The 22,044-nt window shown below is 42.5% G+C and overlaps 2 protein-coding genes across 2 annotated transcripts; both read left to right on the forward strand.

Moving 5' to 3' along the window:
* The first annotated feature begins 1,650 nt into the window (after positions 1-1,650).
* LOC130128563 (sodium-dependent neutral amino acid transporter B(0)AT1-like) lies at positions 1,651-13,964 on the forward strand. The gene is made up of 12 exons (XM_056298198.1): positions 1,651-1,985; positions 2,669-2,809; positions 2,895-3,032; positions 3,593-3,774; positions 5,153-5,263; positions 10,387-10,499; positions 10,616-10,744; positions 10,952-11,108; positions 11,305-11,509; positions 11,620-11,779; positions 11,922-12,084; positions 12,712-13,964. Exons 1-12 carry the CDS (start codon positions 1,787-1,789, stop codon positions 12,919-12,921), a joined length of 1,908 nt encoding a protein of 635 aa, XP_056154173.1. The 5' UTR covers positions 1,651-1,786; the 3' UTR covers positions 12,922-13,964.
* Positions 13,965-14,628: 664 nt separating this feature from the next.
* On the forward strand, positions 14,629-21,533 carry LOC130128565 (sodium-dependent neutral amino acid transporter B(0)AT1-like). The gene is made up of 12 exons (XM_056298202.1): positions 14,629-14,827; positions 17,434-17,574; positions 17,754-17,891; positions 18,561-18,742; positions 18,893-19,003; positions 19,110-19,222; positions 19,368-19,496; positions 19,712-19,868; positions 19,979-20,183; positions 20,294-20,453; positions 20,689-20,851; positions 20,959-21,533. Exons 1-12 carry the CDS (start codon positions 14,629-14,631, stop codon positions 21,097-21,099), a joined length of 1,839 nt encoding a protein of 612 aa, XP_056154177.1. The 3' UTR covers positions 21,100-21,533.
* The last annotated feature ends 511 nt before the right edge of the window (positions 21,534-22,044 follow it).

Here is a 22,044-nt window from a genome sequence, read left to right on the forward strand (position 1 = left end):
TAATGGATGGATGGATGGATAGATGTATGTATGTACAAAATAACTAATAAAGAGTATTCTATTCTATGGGCATCTGGGTGGTGTGGTGATCTATTCTGTTGCTTACCAACACAGAGATCGCCAGTTCGAATCCCCGTGTCACCTCCAGCTTGGTTAGGTGTCCCTACATACACAATTGGTCATGTCTGCGGGTGGGAAGCCGGATGTGGGTATGTGTCCTGGTTGCTGCACTAGCGCCTCCTTTGGTCGGTCAGGGTGCCTGCTCGGGGGGGAACTGGGGGGAATAACGTGACCCACCCCCACCCCCCATGCACTACATCCCCCTGGCAAAATTCCTCACTGTCAGGTGAAAAGAAGTGGCTGGCGACTCCACATGTATCAGAGGAAGCATGTGGTAGTCTGCAGCCTTCCCCAGATTGGCAGAGGGGGTGGAGCAGCGAACAGGATGGCACGGAAGAGTGGAGTAATTGGCTAGGTACAATTGGGGGGAAAAAGAGAGAAAAAGTTTAAAAAAAAACGAACAAAAACAAAACAAACCACGGGTAGGGGCAGCATTTAGGGGGTGGTGGTGGTGGGAAATAATGAAAAGAGTATTCTATTCTATTCTATTCTGATTTCTCCATTGATAACAATCATCCAGATTTGGAGTTATCACGCCAACTATACTAAGCACAAAGCTGATCTGCAGAAGACACGCTCGAGAGTCCTTTATTTTCTGCAAATGTCCACATGTACCATCAGACATTTAGTTTGCCACTGATGCATTTGGCTTTAGTTTTGTTGGAACATGTAGGAAGAAATTGTGCAATGTGGAACCATGAATAACAGCATGGAGGCTATACACAGAGCAGGGATATACCTGAATCATCTTTGACGTGTCTTTATATTGTCAGTCAATAAAATAATTGTTTGGTTAATTATTGTGTGACAGAGGAACACTGATAAGTTTTACAAGCCCTTTGAGCTGCCAGGTCATGGCAATACAAGAAATACAGACTATAAGGACAACACCGCCAACACAACTGTACAGAAATTGTGCAATTCCACATCCCTTTGTAATGAAACGTCTCATTTCTCAAGGACAGTAAGAGGTTTTGTCGGATAACTGGAACTAGCCGAGATAAAGGTCGATGGGAAACGAGTGTTGTTTATGTCTGTAAAAGGTTTTAAATGTCTCGGCCTGTGACAAGCCATCGCTATGAAAAACGGATGCAACCTTTGGGTGTGCTTGTCAGAATGGCAACTTGAGTTTTATTGATTTTCCTGTAAAAGACGTTTGCCTCTCAACCTCTTCTCACATTGTCCAAGAGATGTCCGAACTGGTGGCAACCTCAGAAACGTAAGCTATGTAAGGCACGAGTTATGTATACTCCTCTCATCTTCAAGTACAAAAGCAAAACAGAAAAAAAGGTTTGCGGTGGCACGTGAAAAGTATTAACCATTGTCATCTCATTAAACTTGCTGACAAAACATAATGTCTTACAGCAAACAGGAAATCTCAGCTGGTGTGCCAAAGGTCAGTATTAATGTCTCTTCAGTGACCCCCCCCCCGACACACACACACACACACACACACACACACACACACACACACACACACACACACACACACACACACACACACACACACACACCTGACACGCCGAGGGTACAGAGACCCAAGATGGAAACTCCTCTGCACATTAAATGCAGTGAACCAGAGAGGAGACAGACGACTGATACAGAGAGACGGGAGCAGCCGAACACAAAACCCATTTTTGTCGTGTAAAGCTCACTAGCAGTTGACATGAAGCTGAAGATACCAAATCCGGGATTGGATGAGCGGATCCCCTCTCATCAGGAGCTGGAGAAGATGGAGAAGGAGGAGGCCGGGGATCGACCCAAATGGGACAACAAAGCCCAGTATCTGCTCACCTGTGTGGGCTTCTGTGTGGGGCTCGGCAACGTCTGGCGGTTCCCGTACCTGTGCCAAAGCCATGGAGGAGGTAGGCTGAGATGGGAGAGCATGAAAAAGCGATGTGTGTTTATTCAAGTCGTTTTACAACCTCGAAGGCAAAAAGCCTTACCGTCTGAATATCGTGAGGAATTGTTTTTCTGGCAAATGCATACATTTTACATTAAATGAGAGGTTAAAGTCTGCCAGAAGTACATGTTTGATGGGTACTGACATTTTACCAAACAAGCTAGAAATATGTACATGTGGCAAATGTAGAGATGCATATCTTCTTATCTTATAATGTTCTTAACAGCTTGCAATTTCCCTAGGTCTGGTTTTGTTAACACACGAGATTTTTCTAAGATAAATAAATACAACTTTACGCAGTTTAAATTCAGGCGAGCCTCAACAGAAAGAATTAACAACACTCAAGTCATAAGCTAATTATTTTCAACATCTAGTTACAAATTACTAGATGTTGACACACTTGGCTAGATTGTGACCAATTTCGTTTGAGCATTTGCAGGAATATTCACACGTTGAGCAGTGTTTACCCAGATGCTATAGTGCAGCTTTTACCATTGATTATTTCTTGTAAATACAGCTTTTTCAATAATCCTCCAGCGATGATGACCATCTATGCTTAGATCATGATGAGAGCTCGTCATTGTCAGGTTACTCATGAGTTCACTCAGCTAACGCCACAACATTATTTCTATTTTTTTCTTAAAGGAGCGTTTATGATCCCATTTCTCATCCTGTTGGTTCTGGAGGGAATCCCGCTGTTGCACCTGGAGTTTGCGATCGGCCAGCGCCTCAGGAGAGGCAGCGTGGGCGTCTGGCGCTCCATTAATCCGTACCTAACAGGTGTCGGTAAGTAAAAGCATCAAACGTGAGTTCAATGACTGCGCGCAATAAAGCAATGCTGTAATAACTGACTTGTTTCTCCATGAAACAGGGATTGCATCCATGATCGTCTCCTTCTTGGTGGGCGTGTACTACAACACCATCATGGCTTGGATCATGTGGTATCTCTTCAACTCCTTCCAGGATCCGTTGCCTTGGAGTCAGTGCCCTCTCAATGCAAACAGGACAGGTGTGTCCTGATTTACCGAGATAACAGAGAGATAATGATACAAATCTTCATTTATATAGCATGGTCTGAAACAAAGCTGCAAAGCTCTAAAGACCCACCAAAACTAAAAAGACTGAGATAGTTGTATATAGCAAGTAAACTAATAAAAGTCCCAGTTATGGGTAAAGGCAGAAGAAATGGGCCATAACAGACAGGACTAGAACAAATAAAAGCCAATAAATATAGAAAGGTCTTATGATTACTGACCTGAACACCTCAGGATATGACTACAAGCTTGCTACTCAAAAGTCTACAGTGAATAACACTTATTTATTAGGGATAAATTACATTTCTCTTGTGTCCCAGTTTTACAAAGCCAGTTCACATTATGCAGAATCAAAATTCACATGCACCCTATTTTATGCCTTTAGAAAAAAAGTAGACCTGCAACAACAGGATCAAGTGATCAAACAATACATATACATCTCCAGTCTGCATTTCCCTGCAATGCTGCTCACATTTTGTTTCTTAATGTAGGACGCTGATCTGTTCCTTCGCTGTCTGTCTATCCACCCTGACAGGTCGGGTGTCAGAATGTGAGCAGAGCACCACAGTTGACTACTTCTGGTACAGAGAGACTCTGAACACCTCTACGGTCATAGATGAAGCTGGAGGTCTGCAGTGGTGGATGGTGTTGGCCCTTGTGGCTGCCTGGACTCTGCTCTATGTCTGCTGCATCAGAGGCATTGAGACCACTGGCAAGGTCTGACAGTCCAATGCCACCATCATAATGTGTGTGTGTGTGTGTGTGTGTGTGACATATATATATATATATATATATATATATATATATATATATATATATTTATCTATATATATTTATCTATATCCCTCTCACCCTTTTTCGGGTAGTGTGTGTCTCCCTCAAGCTCGGGTCCTCTACCAGAGGTCTGGGAGTTTGAGGGTTCTGCGCAGTATCTTAGCTGTTCCCAGGACTACACTGATCTAGACAGACCTCAGATCTTGTTCCTGGAATCTGCTGGAGCCACTCTCCCAATTTAGGGGTCACAGTCCCTAGTGCTCCTATTACCACTGGGACTACTGTGGATTTCACCTTCCACATCTGATCTAGTTCTTCCCTCAGCCCTTGGTATTTCTCTAGCTTCTTGTGCACTTTCTTCCTGATGTTGCTGTCACTCGGGATTGCTACATCGATCACTACTGCTGTCTTCTGTTCCTTGTCTACCACCACAATGTCTGGTTGGTTTGCCAGCACCTGCTTGTCAGTCTGGAACTTGAAGTCCCACAGGATCTTAGTTCTGCCATTCTCAGCCACCTTTGACCGTGTTCCAGTCAGTATTCAGTACAGATATTCCTGTACACTATTTCAGCCACTTAGTTATGCCTTTCAGTGTATGCTTTCCCAGCTAGCATTTTACACTCTGCTACTAAGTGCTGGACTGTCTCAGGGGCATCTTTGCACAGCCAGCATCTTGGGTCTTGTCTGGTGTGGTAGACCCCTGCCTCAACCAATCTGGTCCTGAGTGCCTGTTCTTGTGCTGCTATGATCAGAGCCTCTGTGCTTTCCCTCATTCCAGCCTTTTCTAGCCACTGGTAGGATTTCTCAATATCAGCTATGTCTTCTATCTGTCAATGGTACATCCCATGGAGAGACTTAATCTTCCATGATACCTCCTCTTCTTCGTCCGCACGCTCTATCTTCTGCTGCCTGAGGTACCCATTCAGCAGTTCATCCTGGGGGGGGGGGGGTGTCCTCTTTCTGATGTACTCATGGATGTTCCTTGTTTCATCCTGGATAGTGGCCCTGACACTCACTAACCCTCGGCCCCCATATTTTCGCTTATCATACAGTCTCAGGCTGCTGGACTTCGGGTGGAGCCCTCCATGCATTGTGAGGAGTTTCCGTGAGGACATTTTTTTTGTTGTTTTTTTTATTCTTGTATTTTGTACTCCTCATTATATATGTAGAGAGAGAGAGAGAGAGAGAGAGAGAGAGAGAGAGAGAGAGAGAGAGTAGAGAGAGAGAGAGAGAGAGAGAGAGAGAAAGAGTATGTGTAAGTTTGTGGGTGCCTTGTGAGTGTCTCACCCTGTCACCCTCTTGCCTTGTCCCTTTTTCTCAGGCAGTGTACATCACATCCACTCTGCCATACCTGGTCCTCACCATCTTCCTCATCAGAGGACTGACGCTCAAAGGCTCTCTAGATGGGATCAAATTCCTCTTCACACCCAACGTAAGCAAGAAGCTCTTAAGGGGAAACAATCCTAATTTTCAACCCTCTCTCTCTCACTCACTCACTCTCTCTCTCTCTCTCTCTCTCTCTCTCTCTCTCTCTCTCTCTCTCTCTCTCTCTCTCTCTCTCTCTCTCTCTCTCTCTCGTCTCTCCTCTCTCTCTCTCTCTCTCTCTATCTATGTTGTAGGGATAACACTCAATTAGCAGCCATAACACTGAGTGGATTTCCGAGCATCTCTAAATCTGTGATTCACCTTTTTTTATATGGCATTTGGTGCCATTCACTACAACAGTTGTATGTAGGGCTGTCATGATATCAGATTTTCACTGCATGATTATTGCAGCCAAAAGAAGTATGATCATGATATTATCATGATATCTACAGAGAAAAAAGGGGAAAAAAAGCTATTCATCAAATTCATCTTTAACTTTGTTTATTGTGTATTTTGTCTCTTTTTGGCAAATTAATTACACTCAAAATATAAGTGTAGGGAGATGGAGAGACAGTCTGTAACCATAACTGTACAAAGGTGTACAAAAGAACAATAACACTTAATGGATAGTGAGAAGGCAACCAGATGAACTGATAAACAAAAGAGCCACGAGGGCTAACATCTGCCATCGATACAATACAACAAAATCCCTCGCAGGAGCAGGGGACAGAGAGCGTGTATGTGAGACCATAGACTGACAACTAAGCACTCTGATATACTGTGATATAATGTCCACTTACGATGTCCTTAAATAACTTAATTCCCCTTTTCATTTTTCATCACATAATTTTGTGGGGGCCGTGCCTATAGTCCCCGGGTCCTATATTCCCTGGGTCCTATGTTCCCCGATCGGGGAACATAGGACCCTTTCGAAAAAAAAGGGTCCCACATTCCCCGTTTTCCCCTAAAAAGGTCCTATAATCCCCGTTGCAATAGACACCGGGGAACATAGGACCCTCTTTTAGAAAAAGGGTCCTATATTCCCCGCTGTTTCCAGGGGAACATAGGACCTTTTTCCAAATAAAGGGTCCTATATTCCCCGCTATTGCCAATCGAGGAACAAACCGGGGAACTTAGAACCCTTTTTGCAAATTATTTCCTTAACGGGTCCAAAATAATAAAAACTGGGGTCAAGGCTGAGATGTAGGCTACGATAATCTATTCCTCCGCTGATTAAATTAGGCCGTATTACCATTGTTGGCTGTTGTATATCGCAGGCCACCTTGAGTGTGCATCCAAATTCGGCCTATAGAGGAGGCTGTAATTTGCTTTATTGTTATTTCTTACCAATATTTACTGCAGTAGGCCTAGTTAGTTGGCTCTCCGGCTCAGCATGGACAGTCGGCAACCAACGCAAGTTTGTCTTGCAGTAGGCCCGCCTACCAGTATAACCTAGCCATTTCCACCTTCGCTCAAAGTTCAATTTGCACAGCACTGGACACTTCAGCCACTTTCTTGTTACTTTGCAGTTCGTTTTCCATATTAAATCACTTGGCAGACTTTCTTTCAAAAAGACTTTAATGATGAACTTTTTAGGCAGAGAACTTAGACCAGGACTTGGAATTTAGGACCAGCACAAAGTATCCATCAACGGGGGCCGCCTACCTTACACAATAGGCTAATTGCCCAATAATAATAATATGTGCTCCTCAAAAAACTAAAGGCTTGTGGAGGTGCTAAACCAAAAACATGAATCAAAGACGAACATCAAAGGATGTAAGGTAACACTCACCAAATGGTAAGAAAATAACAGAGGCAGTCCTCTATTTCACCATTTTATTGTCTGGCATCAGTCATTAAGGTTTCTGAAGAAGACCACCCGGCCAAGTTAATGACTGATGCCAAACAATGAAATGGTAAAATAGAGAATTGTGTCTTTTTTTTTCATTTGATGAGTGCTACCTTACATCCTTTGATGTTCTTCTTTAATAATAATAATAATAATAATAGTAATAGTAATAATACCAATAATAATAATAAGAAATAATACATAATAATAATAATAATAATAACAGCCTAATAATGATAATAATAATAATAGCCTAATTATAAAAGAGGCCTAATAACAAATAACAATTACAGGCACAATACTATCAATAGTAATGCTGATAATAGGCTATTAATAACAAAATGCTTCTAGTAAAAGCTTGGCTGAAAAAGGGTTGGTCTATGGCAGAAGCCCCCCAGAAAAGGCATGGTCTAAAACAAAAATCTCTCTAGGCCTAACTAGCCTAACGTTAAGGCTTTTTTCTTCTTCAAAAAATCAAAATGAGTAGTCCTAGTCCATTAGGGTACTCAACAAAGAGGGGCTAAAACCCTGGATTTGACATTGCCGACGCTGCAGGACCCTTTGCGCATTATAGATCCTTCTGATTGGGACTGTTGGCTCCCTCGCAACTTCTGCAATCACCCCCTGTCGGAATTCTGCACGGTGCACCATTTCTCCATCAGGGGGATGCACGTGTTCCCCAACATCGTGCACAATAATGTTAGCATCCACGTCCTCCACTTCAAATCTATTTGTGATCAGTGGCACTCTACAGTTCCACCTCCAGCACCTCCATCTAATGGTGTCTTGATTGGTGCGGTGCTTCTGATATCTGAAGTTCTCATGTACCAACACTTTGCCCCCTCGATCACCATCCATAACTATCGCCATTGTTTGTCTTCTTGTAGGCTAGTAAGCACATGACAGTGAGTCCACGAGTTATCACCGATAACAACCGATTGTTGCAAATTGTTGCAAGTTGGCGGGCGGTTTAGACATTGGTGAATTTTGATCATGTGATTTAGAACGCCAGGAAACTTGCGTGCAGATGACCACACATCCACGACAAGTCTTAAATATTTCCAAACTCGAAATCATGTGTGCATTTGGCTATTTATAAATTATTTTTCGAGCAATATGTGTTTTGTGATTCAGCTTTAGCGTTGTTGATTAGCCTTTCATTCATATTTTGTCAAAAAGGCGTATTCATTAGCCTAGGCCCATGTCCCGTTATTTCTGTAGCATACAGCATCTTAGAATCTTAAGAGACCAGGCAGATATTGTTATTATTTTATTGTTATTACCATGCTATATTAGCCTACTTTATAATTATAAATATTTCAATTATCCGATTTTTAGCATTTCTAATATAAGGCTATATTGTTATTATTATCCTTATTATTATTATTATTATCATCATCATCATCATCATTATTATTACGCTATTATTATTATCATTATTATTGTTCTGATCCGTTATTCCCACCTATATGCTTATTTAGGTGTCATTGATTATAAATGATCAGGCACACCGTTATTACACAATGCCTAACGTGGCTTGCTTTATTCCACCGTATTGCAAGACTGCCCGAACAATATTCCTCGCGCTTCTCCCCACGTCAACAGGTGACGTCACATACATACGGGTGCCCTTACATGCAGAACCGGTACATGACAATTATTGTTATTATTATTATGCTATTATTATTATCATTACAATTATGATGCTTAAAGGGCCTTACTGAGCAGATGGTTTCTATCTAATATCTGTCAGATGCTTTTCCCAATAAGCTGGTGTGGTTATAATGGGAACGACGGCTTTCTAGGGAACATAGAAGAAGTGGGTCGGAATTAGCCTCTTGTCGGTATCAGCCAGCTTTTGCAGGAGTCTATCCCTGGTACAATGCGCTAGACCTCTGGGAGATGGACTGCTGAGGACGGAACACAACACCTATCCTCAGCTCCCAGCACTTCTCGCACAATGTGCTACTCATACGCTGAGTTGGCGGCACCCGGGATCGAACTCACGACCTTGCGATCCATAGGCGAGAGCTCTACCAACTGAGCTATGCCCGGGTACAGTTGCTCAAGGAACATAGGCTTACTATATTACATTCAGACACAGACGAGCCAGCTCACCTACTCGGCGAGGCGCATTTTCCTCGGTAAGTGACACATTTCGCGCATAAATATCAGAGAACTACCGCGGTGGGTTATGCGCCCAAATGTAAGCTATAGCCTAATAAATTGAAATTGGTGTAGTGTCTAAAGTTTCCACATACTTTAGCCAACCTGGACTTTGTGAATTCGTTTTTGTGATATAAAAATAGAAATCGTATGATTCATTGTCTTCTTAATAATCTGCCCTAAATAATGCATTATTGAAAATGCACTTTTTGCGCCAAACAGCGTCAAACCTGCTGACCGGGGAACATAGGATCTTTCTTTATAAAAAGGGTCCTATGTTCCCCGGGTGCCCTAGGGGAACATAGGACCCTTTTTATAAAGAAAGGTCCTATGTTCCCCTGCACATACAAAACGGGGAACATAGGACCCTTTTGGGGAAAAGTGGGGAATATAGGGCCCTCTGTATACAAAAAGGTCCGATATTCCCCGGTCTCATACAAAGCGGGGAACATAGGACCCGGGGACTATAGGACCCGGGGAACATAGGGAGGACCCCAATTTTGTGTGGCAGTAGTAGCTACACACTGAGGTAGCAGCTAGCTAGCTAGTTACTGCGTCACGGCGTCACATCAAGTGTGTGTGTGTGTGGGTGTGGGTGTGGGAGGGGGGCGTTGGGGGGAGAGAGACAAAGTGAGAATGGAAAGAAATGGAAATGATTTAAGAGGCGCTGGATTATTTGCACGATATTATGATGTATATTATTAACATAATATCAATATTTCCAGTCAATACTGGTATGATGCAAGACCCCTAGATGTATATGTTGTCCTGTTATTTGCATTTTCTTATAAAATGTGGCCTATTTCATTGTAAGGGTTGTAGTTTTTTTTTTTGTAGGGTTGTAGTTTTATCACTTTCACAGATTGTCCTCCAGTGATGTCACTGGTGGGCATTTTTTCTGCTCATTATTGGCAATGTTTCAGAGATATACTGAAGACCGCTCAGTATTATAGCTGCTAGAGGAGTGTTATCCCTTCAAGACATATACAGAGAGATGATGTTGAAGATCATGATTTTTTCCCTTTAACCTGACCTACTATGTCCATCCAGCCGGCCAAAATCTACCAGTACTAGGTTCATCTGATTTATTTTTTACTGACTGAAGAGAAACTGAGTGACCATGACCTCCAGCATTCCTCCTTTTACAATATTGCTAATTTTGTGTTGTGTGTTAGGTAAACGAGTTGATGAATCCAACCACATGGCTGGACGCAGGTGCCCAGGTCTTCTACTCTTTCTCCCTAGCCTTTGGTGGCCTCATCTCCTTCTCCAGCTACAACTCTGTTCAGTAAGACACTGGGTCAGCTACAGGGTTATAGGGCAGGGTGGTGGGGGGTGGGGTGGGGTGGGGCTTGTCTTTTCTTACCCTCTTGGTGCATTTCTCTTTACAATCTCCTCTCATAGCAACAACTGTGAGCTGGATGCTGTCCTCATCTCTGTTATCAACGGCTGCACTTCAATCTATTCTGCAACGGTCATCTACTCCATCATCGGCTTCAGGGCCACAGAGAAATATGATGATTGCGTGGGACGGTGTGTTTCAAATTTCTCTCAATTAGCTGCTAAGCTAAGTGGATCATTAATTCCAAGCTGTGTTTATTTTTGTGTTTGTGGTTAGCTACACACATTTTGCATATACAAAATTAGGCATCTGATTAAAATGATGGGTGTGAGCGAAGCCATGAGTGGTATTGTTTGAACTCGGGCTGATCTTGTCTCCATGTCCCTTTTCTCCCACAGAAACATCTTGGAGCTGATGAATACCTTCAATTACCCTGAAAACAGTATTACAGAGAGCAATTACGATGAAGTACTGAAACAACTCAACCAAACCCGTCCAGCAATCATTCAAGGGCTGGATCTGCAAACCTGTGACATGCAGTTTTTCCTCAGTCAGGTCTGTGAACTGCAACACTGAAATGTGCCACTCTGGTTTGTTTATCTGTTATCTATTATCTATCCAATTAAGGCTCACAGATTAATTCGCTTAGGAACTCATAAGGTCACAGCCAACACTTCATTACAATGAGTTGTTCTTAACAGCACCCTTCCAAGGGACAAGAGTTGAAATGTTTGCCATATTTTTTGTTTAGGGGGTGGAAGGAACAGGACTGGCATTCATAGTGTTTACAGAGGCTATCATCAAAATGCCCGTTTCACCTGTATGGGCTATCCTCTTCTTCATCATGCTCTTCTGTCTGGGGCTCTCCACCATGTTTGGCAACATTGAGGGAGTGGTGGTTCCTTTACAGGACCTAAATATCCTGCCCAAAACGTGGCCTAAAGAGATTTTCACGGGTAAATCACCAGAAGTGAATAGTCATATACATCCATGATGTACATCTGATAAATTTGGTGTCAAACTTTATCCCGAGAGAATAACTCAGACACTTTACACTTCTTTTCAGGTCTGATATGTCTGATGTCTTTGCTCCTTGGCCTCATATTTGCCCTGCGCTCTGGAAACTACTGGTTGGCACTTTTTGATAGTTTTGCTGGGTCCATCCCGCTCCTGGTCATTGCCTTCTTTGAGATGGTCTCTGTTGTCTATATCTATGGCATAGATAGGTACGTCCAGCGCCACAATGACATGGAAGCACAAAATAATGTACCTTCTAATCACCTTTCAGACTGTTTTGTAAATGCCATCACTGAAAGCAGGTGTTTTCCATTAAACTGCCTACCAACGCCTTGCTTCCTTTACCAACAGGTTTAACAAGGACATTGAATTTATGATTGGCCACAAGCCCAATTTCTTCTGGCAGGTGACATGGCGGTTGGTCAGTCCGCTCATCATGGCAGTCATCTTTGTTTTTTACTTTATAACCCAAATAACCAAGGATCTAACCTATCTGGTCTGGGACCAGGAAGCGGTAAGTGTGTTTATCATGGCAAATAAATGCAAAAATTAATTTCAGGTGCTAGTTACTACTGACCTGAAAACGTATGGCGGTAGCTCTTCTGCTGTAAATCTTGACAATTACGGCGAGCCCAGATAACGGAGCGGTCTATACTGTTGTCTACCAAGGATCGCCGGTTCAAATCCTCGTGTTACCTCCGGCTTGGTCGGGCGTCCCTACAGACACAATTGGCCGTGTCTGCGGGTGGGAAGCCGGATGTGGGTATGTGTACTGGTCGCTGCACTAGCGCCTCCTCTGGTCGGCCGGCGCGCCTGTTTGGGGAGGGGACTGGGGGGAACAGCATGAGCCTACCACGCATTACGTTCCCCTGGAAACTCCTCACTGTCAGGTGGTAAGAAGCAGCTTGCAACTCCACATGTATCGGAGGAGGCATGTGGTAGTCTGCAGCCCCCCCCCCCCCCCCCCAGATCAGCAGAGGAGGTGGAGCAGCGACCGGGACGGCTCGGAAGAGTGGGAGAATTGGCCGGGGTCAATTAGGGAGGAAAAACAAAAAAACAAATCTTGACCATTATTTATGTGAAACCGTATGAGTATTACAAATGCCTGTTGATTCATGGCCACCCTTCATCCTGGTTGCAGGCGGAGTTCCCAGCCCTGGCGGAGCGTCCATATCCTTCTTGGGTCTATGTCATCATCTTCATCCTGGCAGGAGTGCCCAGTCTGGCTATTCCAGTAGTCGCAATTGTCAAATTCATCCAGAACAAACTGTGCAGGCAGAAAAGCTACAAAGAGGAAACGGTTGAGACAGTTTCAGCCAAAATGACAATGAGCGAAGCAATTAGGGCCTAAATATCTTTCTCTAACGTAACGGGAAAGGGTGGACTTTTGTTGCCAACTGTATCACTGGCTAATATCTGTTTCCTTTATGTTAGAGTCCCAACAGCTGGATAATGTTTAAATTCACACCATTAAGTTAAAGCCGCTGTCATTTGATGCCTTTTTTGTGGTCTGTCAACTCATTGTTTCGTTTAATGTTCTTTATATTACAGAAGGTGTTTTTATCTCTGAAAATGCTTATGCGATTTGGTGAATGTTTCCTTTTACTGTATATAGCATTATCTGCTGTGAAAGATACCATACAGAGTAATGGTTACGCACTTGAAACATGATGTCACAATAATGTAATATAGTTTGCCATAAGTTGTAAGTGTCACATTTATGTTGCATATTGATATCATCTGTGTATTAGGGAGGTGCAATTAATTTATGTTTTTATGAATTGATTATGACCAAGGAAATATTTTCCAACACTTCTGCAGTATTCAAAGAGGCCTATGTTAATATATATTCATGTCAAAGCTCCTCAAACCTATATATATCTTTTTTTCTCATGCTGCTGCTTAATAATAAAGATATTTCAGAAATATGGTAGCATACCTTATTGAGCATACCATATCCTTCCCTATTGGAATCTATCACAGACTGCTCAAAATCATTCCTGATCAATAAAGTATCTAAAAAAAAAAAGTTCAAATCACATTTTCTCTCACAATTGTAACGTGTACTCACAAATTGAAAAGCTACCAAAATTCATCACTAGATACTGTAAACCTGGTGTAATTTACTTAGGTGGCCAGTGCCGAGACCACAAAACAGTTTCTGAGGCGAACAAAGGGTTAACAACAAGGAATCTTTCCTTTGTGTAATTATTAATAATGTGTAATAATTAGTAACAGTGCAAATCCTAACACGAAACCGACCTTTTCCCTCGGACGTAGATAGATTTTCTTTGTACCAAGATGTTTTTTCTTTTTTTCAAATTCTTTTATGGGCTTGGGCGGAGTCGGGTACATGGATATGGGAGTTTGTATTAGGCTATTGCTGAAACTATTAAAAATGTCTGCATGAAATGTAATAAATAAGTATGTATGTGCTGTTATGAATGGTTTTTTGGGGGTTTTTTTTGCATTTGTTACATAAGGAAATGCTGTTCCTGCTGGTGTAATGAGATAACATATTTAGTACCTCGTCGCTGATATCTTTTGCTCTTTAAATTGCCTCAAATGTGACTTAAGCATCAGTTTAATGTGCTTTGGGCCACTTTGATATTTCAAGTCTATGTCATACATTTAAATGAGAGAGGACTCAGTCAAACAGCCTTGAAGAAAGTAAGTTGTTCCTTCACCCTCCCATTTCTTTTGCATTTTTCTTTCCATAGCTTTTCCACTAAGCTTAGTGAAAGGCTTTGCAAGACAACAAGGGCAAAGACTAATGAAGGGGTGAAGTGGGGGAGGAGCATATAGCCTATGGATAGCCAAAAGCAATATATTTTGCAGGTGCAAACCACAGATAAACAAGACCATAAAAAATGTTTCATCTTTGCTGACTGCATCGGCATTTAGTCTGCACATTGTATTCACAAATGCCCATTAGAGCCTGCTTGTTCAATTGCCCCATAACTAAAACTGTAAAAGGGGCAGAGAGACTACTGTAGCGTGTTGTCATTTACACTGTCACCTCTTAACCGGCTTCATTGCAGCTTTGCAACAAGTCATCATGAGACTGGTGCTTCCTAACCCCGGGCTAGATGACCGGATCCCCCGTTATGAAGATCTGGAGAAGATGGAGAAGGCGGAGGCCGCAGACAGGCCCAAGTGGGACAACAAAGCCCAGTACATTCTCACCTGTGTGGGATTCTGCATTGGACTTGGCAATGTGTGGCGTTTCCCTTACTTGTGTCAAAGTCATGGAGGAGGTAAGCTGAGATGAAAAGGGGTTTGGGGAGATCTAAATTTAAGCTGCCAAAGAACCTCCAGGCTTTCGATGTTGTTTTAAAGGGACAGTTCCACAGACCCTGTTGTGAGCAGTGTTGTAGAGGTTGTAGTTCGGTTGAAGGAAATAGTTCCTACATGAAACTGCTCACAACATGGTGTGTGTGGATTATCTTGAGGGACCGGGTCATGATTGCTGGAGCGAGACATTGCTGTTGAGTTTTTCAAATGTATTTTTTTGGCACTTTGAGCAACACACGCCGAATGCCATCCAGTATTCGAGAGAAGGCAGACATCTCTATGGCTGTTATCTCCCAAAAACTCGGCAACACACACCAAAACAATCTAGATAGATAAATAACATAGATAAGAGGAAAAACATGTATTTTTGATTTTGGGGTGTACTGTCCCTTTAAGAAATGTGAAATGAAGTAGAAAAAGCTACTTGTCATAACAATTGTTGCGTAATGTTTACACCTCCCACATCATGCCTTCGATATGGGGCAGTCAGCAGGGGATCAGAAAAGATGCAAATCTTGCGCAACATTTTGCAGCTACCCTATATTTAACCTTATTTATTCTTCCATTTCAATACAGCTGCTAAAAAGACAGTGTTCTTTTATGCCTGGGGCAAAACAGATGACTTAACTCTATCACTCATTCATGCCCATGGAAGACTGGATGGAGAGTCACCAGTGAAATTACTGATTCCTAGAGCATGAACGGCTGTTTGGTAATGTCTAACCAAGTGGCGGCTGCTGCTTTCTAACACAGTGGGAACACAGTTGTCTCTTATCTAATGGCAAAAAAAATGAGAGTGTTAAAATCTATTCTTGCTCTAGTCTCACTCCAGCTCAGCTAGTTGCATGTAAATTCAGGTCTTTCTTTTTGCATGAGGATAGGCCAGCATAGGGCCTATATTAGACCCGGTGTTAAAGAGATTAGAATCAGAATCAACTTTATTGGCCAAGTTTGCCTATGAACACGAGGAATTTGGGACACGTTTGAAAAAAAAATCTTGGGTATTTTGAGTCTAATAAGTCTGGAAAACCATGGTGAAGCTTTTTTAAACAATGTGAACGCGATTCGAAATGTTGACCTGTTCAACTGACACGCCAGTTAGATTTTAAATTCGTAGGTTATTGAGTTGTTCACAGTTGAAAAAACACGCACATCTGCCCACTGCACTAGTCTAAATCATGAAGCTATTGATTGTGATTACACAAATCTCAGTCTACTTTTCTTTACTGGTGAGTAAAATACTTCACATCTACCTGATGTTGACGAATGAAACTCCTACCGATATTGTCCAGATTATTTCGCACCTGCCCGTTTGAGAGATCTGCCAATCATTACACAGAGAAAGCGGGACAAAGATGCATGAATGAAAGCCTGCTGTTCAATAAACATTGAGATTTTTTCCCCCATGCAAAAGCACTCATTTGTACTCTAATTGACTCTTATGGGTGCTTTTTTTATTACTCTTACGGGTGCTGGGCATCAGAGCAGGACCCAAAATGATGACGGTTGTCCAATAAACATTAATCTTTGCTCATGTTTACTTGACTCTGCCATGAGATCCCATTAAAGCTCAGTTTCAATAGACTTCTACAGGCTGTACTCCCATGGAAATTTTCATTTAGACTACACCATCTAGTGATAGCAGATCGCATCAGCACAGTAGTGCAGTGAGACAGTGCAGATAAAACACTTTTTATCCACTAGAATGTTGAATTGCCCCATAAGTGATATGTAATATGGACATATTGCTAAATGTTTCATGGGTGCATATTTTTATATCAAATTTTAGGGGAAGCCGTGCTTCCCATGTAGTCTTAAAGCAATCATCGCTGGCCTGCTCTCACCAGCCAAGCACATATCAGGTCTGGCTGAACCCATTACCAGAGATGGATAATGAGAGAGGCAGGCAGGGATTTTTATATAAATATTGCCATACAAGCATATCTAGTAGATGTGTCCTGCAATTTCAAATACTGATGGTTGAGCAAAAGACAGGATAATCTTCATTTGAGGATCCATATTGTAAGTGTCCATCAGCCCCAAAATTTCCCCTCACCTGATAGCATTTATCTCTGGGGTGTTACCTGTGACTTGTGTGCCATTATGAGGCTAAAATGTGGCCGCTACAAACTGTTAGACCTCAATTTACTGAGATGTCTGATTTTGAAAATCTATAACCTGAGAATTATTCAACATATCTACTGCAGGTTGACCACCTATACAACACATTCAATATGTATTAGTAAAATGCATGATAATACTGTATTTAATTCCAAAATGAACCCCAAATGCTTGAAGCATGTATCGTATTAGCTGTGCATCTTCTCTGGTTTGTTCATTTTACAAACATGTGTCACGTTTTCATCTGTAATTTCTAACTATAATCACTGGATCGTATTTTCTCGAAGTTGGGCAATTTCCATATGCAACTGAAAATGATGTCTTAACTTTGAAGATTTTTTTTTTTAAATAGAGAAAATGTATTATGTACTTATGTACCAATGTGCTAAGTGTGTACTGAACATGTAGGAGCTCAGATAGAGCCAATGATTGTGTCTCCATGTTTCAGGAGCCTTTATGATCCCGTTCCTAATCCTGCTGGTCCTGGAAGGAACACCTCTCCTTCTTCTGGAGTTTGCCATCGGCCAGCGCCTCAGGATGGGCAGCGTGGGAGTGTGGCGGGCTATCAGCCCCTATCTTACTGGAGTTGGTAAGTTGCTTTGAAAAAGTCAATCAAGAACAGCACTGAAGGATTTTACATCAAAACACCAGGCTAGTTTGTGTCCCATACCTAAACAATAGGAATTCCTTGCATAGGCATCAGTTGCTAGAATGAAGTTCCGCACTTAGTGTGAAATTGAATGGAAATATGGACGCTTTTCCGCTCAGGTATAGCCTCCATGCTGGTGTCCTTCCTGGTTGGACTGTACTACAACACCATCTTGGCCTGGATCCTGTGGTATCTCTTCAACTCTTTCCAGGACCCCCTGCCCTGGAGTCAGTGTCCACTCAATGAGAATCAGACAGGTATGAACACTGGTGTTCCTCCATCATCTCATTTGCCATATCTGTGGCTCCCACATGTGAAAACACACACACACACACACCCACACACCCACCCACCCACCCACCCACCCACACACACACACACACACACACACACACACATGCAGATAAGCAAGCTGGCAGCATTGACTCATCTGATTTATAATGGTAGCATTGGACTTTCAGACCTTGTTTATGTTTTTACACTGTGAGGACCCTTATTGACTACATTAATTCCATAGCTCCTAACCCTAATTCACAAATTACCTCACAAATATCAAATAATCTATATTAGATATTAATTATTAATTATTAATTATTATTATATTAATTATTTGTGAGGACCCTTATTGACTACTTTTAATCTTAACCAAATTCTAATTCTAGCCTTAAACCTAAACCCAAGTCCCAACCAAACAAAAAAACCCTTTGAAGAAGTGAGGACTGGCCAAAATGTCGTCACTTTGTAAAAATTTCCTCAATCTTATGGTTGAAAACTTAAAATGGTCCTCACAAATATCAAATATAGTTTAATAACACACACACACACACACACACACACACACACACACACACACACACACACACACACACACACACACACACACACACACACACAATCACTCAACAATGTATTTGTCGCCCCCGCAGGCTATGTGCCAGAGTGCGAGCAGAGCTCCCCAGTGGATTACTATTGGTACCGAGTGACCCTGAACATTTCAGCTACTTTATCCGACTCTGGGGAATTACAGTGGTCTATAGTGCTATGTATTTTAGCTGCATGGGCAGTCCTCTGTGTATGTTGCATTAGAGGGATCCAGTCTTCGGGCAAGGTTAGTTAAGCTCAGTCAGCTCCTTGAAGTCGGGCAGGAGAAGAGTATGTCATAAATCCGAATCCAAATCAAAATACTTTATTCACCCCCTAGACTATGAGCAGTGTTGTTATCCACTTTCAATCTGTTTTCCCTCTCTGAATATCTCAGGCAGTGTACATCACCTCCACTCTGCCTTACATTGTGCTGACCATCTTCCTGATCCGAGGGCTGACTCTCAAAGGTGCTCTGAGTGGAGTCCAGTTCCTCTTCACACCAAATGTACGGTTTGAATCCAAGTCCAACGAAAGCACTTCAACAACTGTTGATACCGTACGTCAGAGTTTCACGCTAATTTGTAGCCATACAAAATACTTGACTCTTCTAGGTGGATGAGCTAATAAACCCAACAACTTGGCTGGATGCAGGGGCCCAAGTGTTTTACTCCTTTGGTCTGGCATGGGGAGGCCTCATCTCCTTCTCCAGTTACAACCCTGTTCAGTAAGGCGCATGTGATGTTTTATGTTCACGCAGAAAATCTCACGTACTAGTTCAATATCAAAAGATTTACAGCTGCTATTCTAAGACCTGAAGTCAGTGTGGTTGATCATGGTTCCTTCTTCACCTTCCCTTTCCATTTTACTAGCAACAACTGTGAACAAGATGCTGTGATACTGTCTGTCATCACTGGCTGCACCTCAGTCTATGCCGCCACCGTCATCTACTCCATCATCGGCTTCAGGGCCACAGAGAAATATGATGAATGCATCAGTGGGTGAGTTACATCAACTCACTCGAAGTTTATCCATTATTTCGAGTTTCAGAGTAAGTTCACAGTGTCAGTGAGCATCAGGGGAAATGTAATAAACCATATTGTGTGTAGTGTACATGCATATTATGAATTACATCTTTACTGCTGCCTACAATGTAAAGCAGAACGACAATGCCCAGATCTTTCTTTTACTCTTTTCATCCCCATGTTCCTTCCAGAAACGTAATGTCCCTGTTAAATGAATTTAATCTGGCTGAAGGAAGCATCACCGCAGACAATTATGAGATGGCCTTAGCCTCTCTCAATAGCTCTCATCACGATATTGTTCAAGGACTGAATATCATACCCTGTGACCTGCAGAAAATGCTCAGTGAGGTAACTACTCTTAAACCAACGCCCAGCATTCTTTCTTTCACTCTGAGTTTTGCTTTTTTTGGTTGTTGTTGTTTTAATTGGCATTATTACCATGATATGCGTTTGTCCAGGGTGTGGAGGGAACAGGTCTTGCCTTCATTGTGTTTACTGAGGCCATCACCAAGATGCCTGTCTCTCCGCTGTGGTCCATCCTCTTCTTCATCATGCTTCTCTGCCTGGGACTCTCCACCATGTTTGGCAACATAGAGGGAGTGGTGGTTCCCTTACGAGACCTGAATATCTTCCCCCGGAAATGGCCCCCAGCAGTACTAACTGGTGACACTTCCGCTTTCCCCCTTCAACTACATTTGTCATGAGTGTTTTTTTTCTTTTTCTGGTATCCATTGTAACATGACCCTTGCTTGCCTTTCTCTTGTGTGTTTCAGGTATAACATGTGTTGTGGCCTTTCTCATCGCCCTCCTGTTTGCTCAGCGTTCAGGAAGTTACTGGCTCGTGCTGTTTGATAGCTTTGCTGGTTCAATTCCCCTTCTCACAATAGCCTTCTTTGAGATGATAGCTGTTGTTTACATCTATGGAATAGACAGGTTAGCAATTCCTGTGATAGCACATTTCCATATGCTTCCACCAATATCAGCACTTACAGGCCTGTCGGCCACTGGACCAGTTGCATTCACATTGCAACAGGTCAAATGCAAAGGCTTGTGCTGCTGCTCCATGTGACCTTGCACCAGCCTGTTCCAGCTAACAAACGTCGTTTTGCAGATGACAGATTTTCAAAGATCTATGTTGAAACTGATTGAAGATGCTCTTCTATTTCAGGTTCAATAAGGACTTGGAGTTCATGATTGGACACAAGCCCTCCATCTATTGGCAGGTCACATGGAGGTTTATCAGTCCTCTAATTGTTCTGGTTATCTTCCTCTTTTACCTGGCAACCAAAGTTCAAGAAGAGCCCATGTATTTAGTATGGGACCCTGATTATGTAAGCACAACAGCTCATGAAAATAACATTGGTCTATTTAGTTTTGGTCTTATTTATTTGGTCTTATGTTAGTGAATTCGCTAACAAGATTTCTTAATGCTTTGCAGGTCAGATTCCCTGCTCTGGCGTTGGTGCCGTATCCTTCATGGGTCAATGTGGTCATCTTCCTTTTGGCAGGAATCCCCAGTCTGATAGTCCCTGTGTATGCATTATGTAGGCTGGTCTTTGTCCGCTGCTGCAAGAGCTGAGATCAACACGGAGCAAGAATAACCCCACTTGACAGCCCTGTATTGCTTAACGGATGTTATTAAGTGCAAATTAAATTTGTTGGCATAATTTAAGATTAGAAAGTATTCGTCCAATTCATGCAGCCACAGTCATTGCATTAGTTTTGTCGCTTGTCTATCCATCCATTATCCAAACCGTTTATCCTGCTCTCAGGGTCGTGGGGATGCCGGTGCCTAGCCCAGCAGTAATTGGGCGGAAGGTGGGGAGACACCCTGGACAGGCTGCCAGGCCATCACAGGGCCAACACACACACATTTAAACCTAGTGACAATTTAGTACGGCTGATTCACCTGCCCTACATGTCTTTGGACTGTGGGAGGAAACTAGAGCACCCACAGGAAACCCACGCAGACATGGGAGAACATGCAAACTCCGCACAGAGGGCGACCCAGGATGACCCCCAAGGTTGGACTACCCCGTGGCTCAAACCCAGGTCCTTCTTGCTGTGAGGCAACCACGCTAACCACTGCGCCACCGTGCCACCAAGTGTAATTCACAGTTAGCTTGAGGTTAGCCATGTTATGTGCAATTAGGTACATGTGTATGGTTATACATTGACTTAATGTGGTAAAAGATATAAAATATGAGTGAGAGTCATTTGGTTCATACCCTTAAGAGAATGATTAAGTAAAAGGATAAAACGAGCTTTATTTTCTGTACTTGTGGAATGGAATTAGCAGTAATAGCAACATTGTTTTTTTCCCCCCTCTGTCTGTCTTTGTATTGTAAAGGTTTTCAATCTAACAACACAATCATCAGTAAACGTAACAGTTGAAACTAATTCAATAAAACATAAAAGAAGACCAAAGAAGATTGCTGTTTGAGTTGTGCCATACATTCCATGTGGTTGGCTAAGGCCTGTTTCAAGTTTGGGCAAAAGCTGAAGCAAATTTCCCTAAATAACT

Source organism: Lampris incognitus, chromosome 18 (genome assembly GCF_029633865.1).
Source record: "Lampris incognitus isolate fLamInc1 chromosome 18, fLamInc1.hap2, whole genome shotgun sequence".
Lineage (NCBI taxonomy): Eukaryota > Metazoa > Chordata > Actinopteri > Lampriformes > Lampridae > Lampris > Lampris incognitus.